At 35.4% G+C, this 12707-nt stretch overlaps 1 protein-coding gene across 3 annotated transcripts; it reads left to right on the plus strand.

The window, feature by feature from the left end:
* The first annotated feature begins 3116 nt into the window (after positions 1-3116).
* Positions 3117-10929, plus strand: LOC147850117 (calcium/calmodulin-regulated receptor-like kinase 1). 3 transcript variants are annotated; one of them, XM_087337076.1, is made up of 8 exons: positions 3117-3232; positions 5109-5462; positions 6507-6660; positions 7152-7278; positions 7435-7520; positions 7668-7739; positions 10121-10324; positions 10436-10929. In XM_087337076.1, exons 2-8 carry the CDS (start codon positions 5143-5145, stop codon positions 10742-10744), a joined length of 1272 nt encoding a protein of 423 aa, XP_087193202.1. In that variant the 5' UTR covers positions 3117-3232; positions 5109-5142; the 3' UTR covers positions 10745-10929. The 3 variants fall into 3 exon arrangements, with proteins under 3 accessions (XP_087193202.1, XP_087193204.1, XP_087193203.1); XM_087337078.1 differs by lacking the exon at positions 3117-3232 and adding an exon at positions 4735-4954; XM_087337077.1 differs by lacking the exon at positions 3117-3232 and adding an exon at positions 4992-5013.
* The last annotated feature ends 1778 nt before the right edge of the window (positions 10930-12707 follow it).

Raw genomic sequence — 12707 nt, forward strand, 5'->3', positions numbered from 1 at the left:
TAGCTTCAACCTTCATGTTTCCAAGCTTAATTCTGTTCTTCTCCATAAAGTATGCCACCATTTCTATCCAAGGTTGTACACCTTCAAACATAAATGGAATGAAAGTAAATCGGCAAGCCACCGTATGCTCATATAGATTCAATATTGATGCCCCACCAAGACGCTTCAGAGTATAAACATGATCCCATGTCAACCACAACAATGCACTTTTCCCTTTTCTTTTCCATAACAACGTTCGCATGGTAACACCATTTCAAGAGCTTTCTTTGACCATGGTAACAAAGGAAGATAATAAGACACCATAGAGACCATAAATCGATTGGACCACCTTAAGTCGTACATGAAAAAGCCAAATTTGAGACCTCCAATACATAAAGTTATCCTCCAGCCTTTTGGATACCCATTCAATAACTTTCACATGAGAAACTTCCACCCCAATTGGATATCCAAGGTGACGACAAATCATACCACGATGTGCTATCCTTCCTAACCACCCCAACCCTAGCACATCTTGTTCTGCACATGAAATGAGGATAGATTTATGAAATTCTCAACCCGGATGCATTTGAAAACAATTCCCACACATATCTTGTCTTAATAATATTTTCCTAATTAGGTGCCAAAAACATAATATGTTTTCTCTCTCTCTCTCTCTCTCTCTCTCCGTATAAGGGTGGAGTTGTGTACCATGAGTTAAATGCGATTGAGGTGTTATGACTTAATTTAGGAATATGAAGCAAATTAAGTCTAGAGATAAGTCATCGACATTTGGATAACATTATTTCCATGTGTAGTATGGTACGTACAAAGATTGTGTCCAAACATGACTCTTAAGATTTGATCTATGGTAAGGAGCAGTTTAAATTGCCACAAAACTAGAAGACAAAAAAAGAATTGATGTGGTCTCGTTTTGTGAACACCACTTGGACACAATCTTTGTACATAGCAATGGTATGTGCAAAGATTGTGTCCAAACACAACTCTTAGGATTTGATCTATGATAAGGAGCAGTTTAGATTGCCACAAAACTAGAAGACAAAAAAAGAATCCATGTGTTCTCATTTTGTGAACACCAGTTGGCTAGTAGAAAATAATTGGATATTGAATGGGCATGCTTGGGTTGTTTCATTGTTTGTTCATTCAATTATTATTTTTACTGTACTAAGATCGATGAGAACCATCACATCAACATGGATTTTCTTTGAATTGTCGATTTGAACCACACTTATTGTAAAGCTTTAAAATGGAATATATTTTGAAACCACTACAATACGGATATGATTGGATAAATGCTCAAGTTTTCTTAAGCTTGACCTATATGAACGACCGAAAACCATGAAATCAAAATAGATTTCATCTAGATGGTCGACATGAACCATGGACAATGTTCTTGCCTAGAAATGAAATATAATCAAAACCTTTGACGCATGGCTAGTTCCTTTAGTAATGTTGATGGAAATGACAATGAAAGGCAAAGGTGGGTCAATCGAAGCACAATTCAAGAAAGATGGCCTTGAAAAATGGGAAAACGCAGTTAGGACGTGTACTAAGAGTGCATGGAAGAAAATATGACTCTCACTAGCTTTCTACATAAATAATGCACATATCACCTTATATATTATATTCATAAGGCTATCTATTTTGCTAATTCATGGTTCAATTGACAATCAAGTGACCACAATTAACGATAATAACTATGACTAGGTAGGAGTTGATAACATTTAAGACAAAAATATTCAATCATATCATGGAATCGCATCACATCGTGCTCTCAGTCTAGGGTCATTGGTGTGAACGATAGTGGTCAATGTGCATGTTGTGCTTACTTCACATTTTCATCACCAAACATGATAATAGTCATAACTACAAATAGAGGTTATTTCACCTGATTAGTGAGCTGCCAAAGGCGAGCCATGGGAGCACATTTTGCACATTTCTCACGTTAATATCGTCGCCTAATACGAAGCTTAAGAGGGCAAAGAGAATCATCCCCAGATGTTTATACCAAGCATTGTTTTTTTTTTTGGGCCTACATGAGGAGTTGCACACATGAGAAGTTGATCGATAGAGGTAGAAGGTTGTGTGCGACAATTCTCTTTTTTTTTTTTCACACTTACCACTGCTAGATAAGACGATGGTTTTCTTTTGCTTGGCAGGAACACGTGCATTGTTTTCATGTGTGTTCTCAGTGTGTGAAATGGTTCCCGAGAGAGGAAACGTGGGCATTGATTGCAACAAATTCAAAAGTGTGGATGTCCTGAAGAATCATGCGTGTTTTAGAAGAATCTATAGCATGGGCACGAGGCAGAGGCCAAGGCCGGCGGTCACGTTAGCATTGGTTCCTTCGAGAGAGACTACGATCCCATCCACGTCTTTTTCGAGCAAAAAGACAAATTGAGGCACACAAAAGTTAAAACATTAGGAATCCATGGTGATCTGAAAAGAGTCAGAACAAAAAAGAAAAGAAAAAACAAATACATTGAAAGTTGAAGCTTCTTTTTTAACTTTTGAGTAAAAGTTTAGTGTTTTCTTTTTTATTGTTTTATTATTATTGGGGATCATGGGATGGATCATATGATGCATGATGATGCATGATGCTAAAACATGATGCCTACATGATGCATGATGTGAATGTGGGGGCAGATCATGGGGGGGTGGGGGTGAACATATGATGCATGATGATATATATGAGGTATGATTATGCATGATGGGTGACTGAATGATTGCGGTATGTATGGTGATGGGTGATGGGTGATGCATGATGCGTGAAGGTGGATGATGATGGGTGATGCATGATGCATGATGTATGAATGTGGATGATGATGGGTAATGCATGATGCATTAATGTGGATGATGATGGGTAATGCGTAATGCATGATGCATGAATGTGGATGATGATGGGTGATGCATAATGCATGATGCATGATGGATGGATGTAATGGGTGATGAAGGTGCCATGGCATCTTCTCTCTGTCTTTAGGTGGGGTCTTGTTAATGGAGAGAGTCAACTCTGTCTCTGTCTCCACATTCCTTCCTTTTCATGAGTCTATTTAAAGACCTCTGTATTGTTTATCTAATGTTTCTTCTTCTTCTTCTTCTTCTTCTTTTTGTTTTCTTTTATGATTATTCTCTCTCTGTCTCTCTCTCTGTGTATCATCTTCAAAAAAAGCACCCTTTTCCTGCTTCCTCCTTCTACACTCAAAGACAATCTTCGCATCCTCATTGTCAACAGGTACTTGTTTTTCTCTGTCTCTCTACTGAAAATGGGGAGACCATAGAGCTTCCCTTGTTTATTACAAATTGTCTCCTCATGTTGCTGTTACTTGATATATATATATATATAATGCAATTCCTGTTTTTCTCAGAAAAAGAAAAAGAAAAAGAAACAAAATGAGAGCTTGTTAAGATTACCATGACCATATGTGTGTGGAATAGCGTTTTTTCAGCTGCTATGAAAATTTTAAGGATGGATGTATTTGAAATGTTTTCTTCTTTTCTTCTTCTCCTCACTCCTCTGTTCATTATATGATTGATGATGATACATTGGCTGATATTATCTCCAATTTCTATGATTTGAGGAATTTGGGTTCTCAAAAAGGTCTCCAGCTTTCTTCACTAGGATTGAAAATCTTCTCTAGGTCTTCTTCAGGTTTGAAGTAGTAGTTCTCTTCTTCTTTCCTTCTTATGCTTTGTTGATTTGGGTATTCCAACTTTTTTGGTTTTTCAAAAGTCTCAAGGTCTGAAGGATTTATATCTCTACTTGGAAAAATGAGAAAGGAAGTATCTATGGGCAAATAAAAAGTGAATTGGGAGGAATAACAGGGCTCTCCATTAGACCATTTTATTAATGAATTCCCTAAATAAGACCTAACCTTTACTATGCTATCTTTCTAAGGGAGAAATGCAAGCAAATAAATGCCTAGAAAGAAAGAGCTATTTTACAATTTTTTCCTTGATGACTGTTGTTTAGCTCGTATGGTTATCCTCCAGAGACTAGAAGGACATGGATTTAACACCTACATTCTGCAATGATATCTAGTAAAATCATGCATAAGGTGACATTTGAATCCGAGGTCCATGGGTTCTAGTAAAAACTCAGCTTTAAGGTACAACCCTAATAATGATAATAGCCTGTGAGACCAATACGGAGATTGTCCTTCAGTCCTAGCTTCCAAAGGGTACACATTGACTTTATAGCGTCTGGGATTTGCTAGGGGCCGCTTTAGGTAGTATACATGCAAGCTCACTCTTGCAGGAGTTGATGTTCACAGCATTCACATTTAGCCCTAGGTTCACACTGACTTCTAATAGTATCTCGGCCTTGCCACACAAGGTATTATGCAGGTGAATTTTGCAGGATGAAATGGTCTTATGATTGTCTGGGCATATGAATAATTGGGGAAGAAAGAACCCATCTCAAATCTAACAATTTCATCCAATATCAATGGCTTGTGATGAACTGTCTGAAATATGACGATAAACAATATCTTGGGAAAATTGGCTAAAATTTGGATCCCTGTCCGTAACTTGTACCTTTTTGAGATTCTTCAACAATGTTGACCAGATGCATAAACTATTGGATAATCTGCGATAAGTGTGAACTCACACAATTGGCGTCAGACATAGTCTCCTTTATGTGATAAATGTCTTTGTTAAAAAAATACGATTTTAACTGCATATGACTTTCTTATCATAGACCGGTCTTGTTGTATAATGATATAAAATGATTTGGCACAAGGTTTTCTCTTAAGTATGGATATTGTTTTGAACTATGAATCTCTTTTCATTGTATTATTCCTCAGTCAAGGTCAATGCCCCATGGTTGTTTATGGCTATCCATTAATGTTATTTGGTCAAGAGGCAATAAACAAAATAAACTCATGATAATTCCCTATAAACTATCTGCTAAGCAAAGCATCTCAAAAGTAGCTGATAACTCATTAGAAAGGGCAATGTAAGAAATTCTTCTGTTGTGATACAGCCTTCATTGTTCATGGTAGTACTAGCTATTAGGTAATGTAAAGCTTTGAATTCTGAAGTTCACGGACCATTTAACCTATATTCAGTTAATATCAAATTGCTAACATGATTTTTTATATTTCTATCAGGACATGTGAAGATGAGTTTTGATGTCTTGGAAGGATGAATATACTCTCTATTGGTATTATCATAGGAGTTGTTGTAGGAATTGCCATTGGCATAGCAGTTGCTATTTGCTTATCTTTATGGATACACATTCAAAGCAAAGAGAATAACATTCAAAACACGAGTAATGAACAAAGAGGCATGACTCTACCCATTCGAGTAAATGCTGTGGATGCAAGTTCTGCCTTATCTGATGACATTACTGAATATGATTCACCCCCGATGGGAAATGATCAAGGAATATTCTCATCATGGTTTGGAGGAAATGAGAAAAATTCAATTCTCACACATTCTGGACTACCAAATTATCCATACAGGTGTTTTTTTGTTATGCGATTGTTGCTTATGCTGAAAAATCCTCTGAAATACCTCCCAAGTTTCTGTTTATTTCCCCAAATGCCTTGAAGTTATCGTTATTTCCTCAAAGGTCCTTGTTGAATACTTCTTGAGCAATTATACAGTAAACTTCATCCCCGTTTTCTCAATTTTGTGTGCTATTTGAGCCGTTATTTGGTTGATTTTCTTTCTTTTGGGACTAATGAAAAATTATGGGCATTTGGGGAAATGAAGAACAGCTCAGGGTATTTCAGAGTCTTTCCCATATTACTTTTTTCTAATGCCATATTTACACCTATGGATGTGGGTGTTTGCATGTACATGCATTAGACAATAAGCATGAAGTGCTTGTTTTCATGTTTCTTGATTTTCACACATGTATTTAGGATATGTATCCTCATAATTGGTTATTAATGGAATAATGGCGTGAGAAGATAACAGGTCTTTACAATTGGTTGTTAATGGAATAATGATGTGGGAAGATAACACCCATTTGTGGTGAATCACCTTTAGAAACTAAGCTAGATGATATATTTTCTTGCAGGTATAATTTCATGTATACTTCAGATGTATGTGTGTATATATATATATACACACACAGAATTTTGTGTGGATGTTTTTTGTTTGGAGAAAGTTAAGATGCATGAAGAAAGTGGCTCATCTCTAAATTCCACATGACACTTTAATTCCTTAATGGTCAACATTGTTGTCAGAAAACTTGTCATTGAATGATCATGTTTTTCAAGGTGAAGATGATTCTTGAATCATTTAAGAGTGTGTGCTTCACATGCTTTTGTTTATGTTTTCTTTTTTCTTTTTTATAAAAAAATCAAGTTTTAAGAGATAATCCTTGATTTTACTAAAGAACTTTGCGAACACATCTTGTGATTTTTGTCATGAGCAATATTATGTTTTAGTCTACTTGCATTGATATTCAGACTTGTGATGGCATTTCCAATATTTGAAGGAGCTTTGAAGGAGTTTTAGTAAAATTATAGACCATTTTTATGCAAGATCTTTTACAGGGATATACAGAAGGCAACCAACAACTTCACAAGTAAAATAGGTGAAGGTGCTTTTGGACCTGTTTATAAAGCAATAATGCCACAAGGAGGCACTTTTGCGGTCAAGGTGCACTCTTCACATTCCAAGCAAGGGGAAAAAGAGTTTTTGGCAGAGGTAAGAAAAGGAAAGAAAAGGAAAGAAAGATATATTAAGGCCTCTAAAAGACCATAATGGTATATTAAACCTTACGAAACATTACAACTGGTTATGTTCCATTTTACATAGTTCCGAGATGGTGGAGGAAAGACAACTTCAAAATTAAATTATATATATATGTTCGTAGAGTTTTCATGCGAGTATGCCTGTATCATTCCCGCTTGTCCACTAGTGTCTTCTGCTTTAATTGGATTATTTTCGTTCGTTTTCCCTAAGTCTACAAACGGTATTCCTTGTTTATGCTTTTAGTTTATCTTGCTAAGGCATGTAATGAAATTTGTGAAAAACTGTAGTTTTAAATTCGGATTAAGAGAGTTGGAAGAAAACATGCATCATCTATGTGGTATTTTATGAAATTACAATTATTTTCAATGCAAAATCTGTATTTATGTATGTATTTTTTTGTATCTAGCATTTATTTATTTCTTACAAGATTGATATTTCAATAGGTGGCATTGTTAGGAAGATTGCACCATAGGAACTTGGTGAACCTTGTGGGATATTGTGCGGAGAAAGGCAACAGTATGTTAGTTTATGAGTATATGAGCAATGGAAGCTTGGCATCATTGTTATATGGTAATTGGAACGTATGCTTTTTGTATGGTGTTTTGAAGGTTCTGAAAAAAATTCCTAAATACAACACATCATCCTTATCTATCTATCTATCTATCTATTTATCTATCTGTATATGGACAAACATGAATCATATACCATGATATCCGGGTTGCATAGGTGATGACCAGGAATCATTGACTTGGGATATGAGGATTGCAATATCTCAAGATATTGCAAATGGAATTGAGTATCTTCATGAAGGGGTATGAGAATAGTTCTTTAAAAGGCCAAATGCCTATTACATTGTTTGCTTATTTCAACATTTGAAGTGTCATCATACTTTGAATTAAGTTACTCTGGATTTGTTTTTTATCCACTCTTATTGATCATACTTTTATGCAATAATTCAGGCAATACCACCTATCATCCATCGGGACATAAAATGCGCTAATATCTTGCTGGATGGATCCATGAAGGCCCGGGTAAGTATTATATTCAAGGGTTTTCTACCAGTGGAGAATAAAAAATATGATGGTTAATGCGGTTAGTTGTTTTTCATGAAATGTCACTTAAATGTGATCTTTAGAGAAAAGACAATGCTAAGAAAAAAAGGTGCATTAGAAGCATAAGCGAGAGCAGGATAAATTTCCATATGCATATTGGGTACTTGAATTCCATCAATATCAGAGCCCTGTTGTTGACGGATATCATATATGTGTGCATAACCAAGGACAAGGTATCATCGTCTCGGTGACCAGTCTCACAAAACTTCTAGATATTAATAGCTTCCCTTCAAAAAATGTGATACACTATGTCCCTACCAAGATATCGTGGATGGCTTTAGTGTTTGGGGCTTTATAGTCAAGTGTTTTTAATACAAGTTGTTTAATCTCAAACAATGAGTAAGACCAAGGTACTGGATAGACATGAACACCCAAAAAGAGAGAGAAAGAAAGATATATTAATGTCTTCTAAGACCAAAATTGGTCCATGAGACAATTGGTTTACAACAAAAATGGGGTATTTACCCATTCATCGAAAGTAAAAATAAAATAAAATAAAACTTAAGCTAAAGAGTTCTAGAGCTTATATATTGTTTGCGATCTGGTGAATATTAGTACTTTAGAAATAACACAAGACACTTACAAAAGAGGATGAAGAGAGGTACATGCTTTGCAAAAGAATGTCTTTGAATGTCAGAGTAAGTTATCCCAAGCATGACCTTTCAATGTGCATGCTTTATCCACCTGGTGACAATTTGCTGACCTACCTGCCAGTCTTTTGATATGTAGAGTAGGTATGCATTGTAGTGTTGTTTGAGGAAATTTGGTCATCATATTGATTAAAGGGTATGACTTTGGCCATCTTCTCTTATTGGTCTTCTATGGGATATTCGATGAGGATACATTGAATATGCGACCGTATATTGTGGGGTCGAAATGTAGACCTGTTGACATAGACAATAATCAAACATGAGACTGTATATGACTATGACTATGACCACACTTTCTTGGTCACAAGGAAATTTCTCTTATTTGTTTGTAGTGGTCATGTGACCTAATGCTGAGCAGGTTTACATTACTTGTATTGTTTTGAATATAGTAAATAGCCCTACACCCCAAAAAAAGATTAAAGCACAATGTGAAACATGGTCTTAATGTACCATTAATGATAGTAAAGACAAATTCAATGTATATGATGGTGTGGAGGCAAAACTTATGATTAAGGTTTAGTGCATGGATTCAATTCTATGGTCAAATCACACTAATTCTATTCAATTCTGTCAATGGTGTTGCATTAATTGCAAAAAGCATTAAAAAATTTGGCTTTAAGAATATCACGCTCAAGCAAAAATAAAATATAAATTTTATTATTGTTCTTAGAAGTCATCTATGACTTGCGGTACCAAAATGAAACATTTTCATATAGTGACTTTTGATGTTCAAGACTTTTACTCATGAACATCACAATTGTAAGTGCACATTGTGATTGAGAGGGAGATATGTGTAGGGCTAAATCTGGTTTGTTGAACATGCTATGACATATGTGGAGTTGGACTGTGGCCCATTGACATAGACGATAATCAAGTATGAGATGGTATATGACTTTGATCATGTTTTCATGTTGATTTTCACAAGGTAATTTTCTCATGCCATGGCTTTTCTGAATCTGTTTGTAGTAGTCATGTGACATTATGCTGAGCATTTTTGTATCACTTGTATTGTGTTTAGAATACAATATCCTTACGTGAAAACAATAAAATTAAAGCACAATGTGAGCCATTGCCTTCTATTAACAATAATAACGAGAAATATAATGTATAAATGTGATGCTGCTGAGCTTGGGCTTTATTCATATCAAGTCTATATCAATGGCCCTAATGTGTTTAGTCATTGTAAAAGGCCTTCATATTTTTGACTTTGAGATCATTGCACTAAGGTAAAAGGCGAGAGATTTTATTATTATCCTCAGAAGTTGAATTTTTACGAAGTATGTGAAACATTTATCCTAAGTGAAACATTTCTAAGTTGATTTTATTATTATCCTAAGTGAAACATTTCTACAGGGTATGTGGAGGTGATTAGGACTCTTGATGTCTTAAGAATTTTACTAATGAATGTTGCATTTGTGAGTGCACATTGTGTGAGAGACGATAGGGTTTTATCTCAATTGGTAAGGTTTATAGGCTTCTAGAACCCCTACCATAACATTTTATCTTGGAACCTATTCATTTGATAGCGGAATCTAGCAAAGTAATGATATAGTGAGATTTGTATATGGATGCATAAGTTAAAAGATAAAAGAGAGAGAGAGAGAGAGAGAGATCGGGATGTGATCATAATTTAAGTCATCTTTGAATTAGGTTGCAGATTTTGGTCTCTCGAAGGAGGTTAGTGCATCACATTCAAGTACTGGTGTTAAAGGAACATATGGCTACATGGATCCGGAGTACATTTCCACAAATAAATTTACCTTGAAGAGTGATGTGTATAGCTTTGGTGTATTGTTATTCGAGCTGATCACGGCGAGAAGTCCGCAAAAGGGACTCATGGATTATGTTGGCCTGGTAAACTATAAACCATATAAACCTTATCTTACATTTGAAGATGACTTTTTCTTTTGTAAAAATATGATAAAACTACAAAAATGTCTGCCTTTTTCTTGTTATTTTGCAAAGGCTTTATTAAGTGTGGAGGGAGAAGAAGGGTGGGAAGAGATATTGGATGAAAGAATTAATGGGAAATGTAACTTATCGGAGGTGGCCATCGTTGCTAACATTGCCAGGCAATGTGTGAATCCCGATTCACACAATCGGCCGAATATGAGGGAGGTTGTGCAACAATTGATGAAGTTAGGGAATAAGAGACCAAGTAGTACACGCTCGATAGGTTCTGATGGTTCAAGCCAAACTGATGGAGATGTAGATGTTAGAGGTCGACGAGATCTGCTTCGTCTTGTTAGTATACCTGAACGACCAGAGCTCTAGTCATTTGATTCTAACCCATTACAACCATCTCATGTATCCAAAGTCCTTTGTAACATAATAACGTAATCATCTTAGGATCCTTAAAGAGGATTTTGTCGATGAATATTTGTTGGGAGTTTGAGAACTTGTCACCCAAGGGAACACTTTTTAACATGTGAAATTTACAACACATGCTTTTGTGGAAATGGTTGGATTTTGAGTAACTAGTTATCGATGAAGATCAATTAACTAGTGATTGGTTGATGGCAATAAATGAACTTTCCTTGCAATTCACAAATTATTATTCAACTTGTACGTAGGGATACAACCAACAAGCTATAATTAATAGTAGGAACCTCAACTACATTTTAGAGCGTAAAGTTATCGAACTATATTATTAGCCCATGACTCACAGATAGGTTGATTATCAGTGAGAAACTAATTGACAATAAATTCAAACACATAGAACTTAACACATCTTTGGAATCCACATCCCATAGTTTCACCATTGGCACTGTGTGGCTTTATTAATCATCAAAGTCCAATCACATTGATTGTCGGCCTATGTTTTCTTGTACTTCAATTTGAATTATGTGTTTGACTCACAAGTTACCAAACAATGAAAAAACATTGACATATGATGAAGTTTCTCATACCCATGATCCCTTCAACTCACATTCTAATCATACATTCATTGCTAGATATACTTCAATGTAATAGTGGATGTAGATTGTTATCATCATAGAGAGTTTAATGGTGAATATATATAGTGGTGAGGGGTCATAAGCTGACTCGAAGATTATCAATGTATGACTTACCTCAAACCATAACCTTATATCCCGTATCCAAGATTTATGTAAATAGAATTGAAAAATGAAAATTGATATCAATCACACAAAATAGTCAGTATACTAATGAACAATATTCCATTCAAAAATGTGTTTCAAACACCACACAAAGCACCCAATGGAAGGTAACTTAGTGTTCATGAGGTTCAATGATGGAAGTGTTCATTCTTGTGAATTAGTTGGGATGGGGGTGGGAGTGTTAGACCCCAAAATAGAGACATCCAACATCTTGCCATCGAGTAGCTTTAATTCATTGGCAATCTCATTAGCATTAAAAGGATTACATTAGTTAGAACTCCAAGAGCCCACCAATTGCAATGATAATTACTTTATCTCACCCATTGATATTGATCACAAGGATAATGGTTAATAGTCCATTCGTCAACCTAACCATTACTATGTACTGTGTACATCTCTTGCTTAAGGACGAGGATCTATAAGCTTGATTAATGTCAAATGTGTGTGTATTTTGGAAATGAGGAGCTAGAAGCTTGACTAATGCCACTTGGTGCCTATTAGGAGACAAGACTATAAGCGTGATATTTAATAACCTCCCATATTGTTGCATCCCCCCTCTCCATGATTTAAAAAACACAATTTTCATGTCTAGAGAGAATACATTCTTCTACACTTCTACACTTCAAAGATCTTGTGATATTTTGAAAGGCTATTCACTAACCTCTAGGGTTTCTAGTCAATATGCCCTTTTGGACATCCAAAATTATGTTGAGCTTTGGTACTTCTCAAACCCATTTGACTTTTTGAGAAGTAAAAGCAAACAATCAAACACTCAATGAAAAAAGAAATGTGAGTGTTAGGCGTAAAGGTGGTGAACTTCAACACAATCTAATGCAAAACCTCTCCAAGGCACAAAGTCATGAGCTCCTAGATTTCAAAATGTAATTTGTTGTAATATATGATGTGAGAAAAAGGCATTCCATGTTTGAATCTAACACCATCCTAACCCTTACACCACAAGGCCATTACATTCACATGACTATGCCTAATATTTCCAAAGAATACTACCAAACCAAAACTATATCAAGAAACAAATAAGAACCAAAATATGTATCTTGTAAAACTCAAAATTCCTCATTGCATAATATCATAAAAAGTGCTTCAAAAAAGTTGCATTG

This window comes from Azolla caroliniana, unplaced genomic scaffold, assembly GCF_043228905.1.
Source record: "Azolla caroliniana isolate FFs.n. ecotype wild unplaced genomic scaffold, voAzoCaro1.0.p SCAF_22, whole genome shotgun sequence".
NCBI classification, from domain to species: Eukaryota; Viridiplantae; Streptophyta; class Polypodiopsida; order Salviniales; family Salviniaceae; genus Azolla; species Azolla caroliniana.

What these genes read in the sequence shown, in the direction of transcription:
- LOC147850117 (XM_087337076.1), top strand. Translation starts at nt 5,143, where the DNA reads ATGAATATACTCTCTATTGGTATTATCATAGGAGTTGTTGTAGGAATT. An exon ending in TTGAGTATCTTCATGAAGGG is followed by an intron (nt 7,521 to 7,667) that starts GTATGAGAATAG and finishes GCAATAATTCAG; the next exon opens with GCAATACCACCTATCATCCA. An exon ending in ATGGATCCATGAAGGCCCGG is followed by an intron (nt 7,740 to 10,120) that starts GTAAGTATTATA and finishes TCTTTGAATTAG; the next exon opens with GTTGCAGATTTTGGTCTCTC.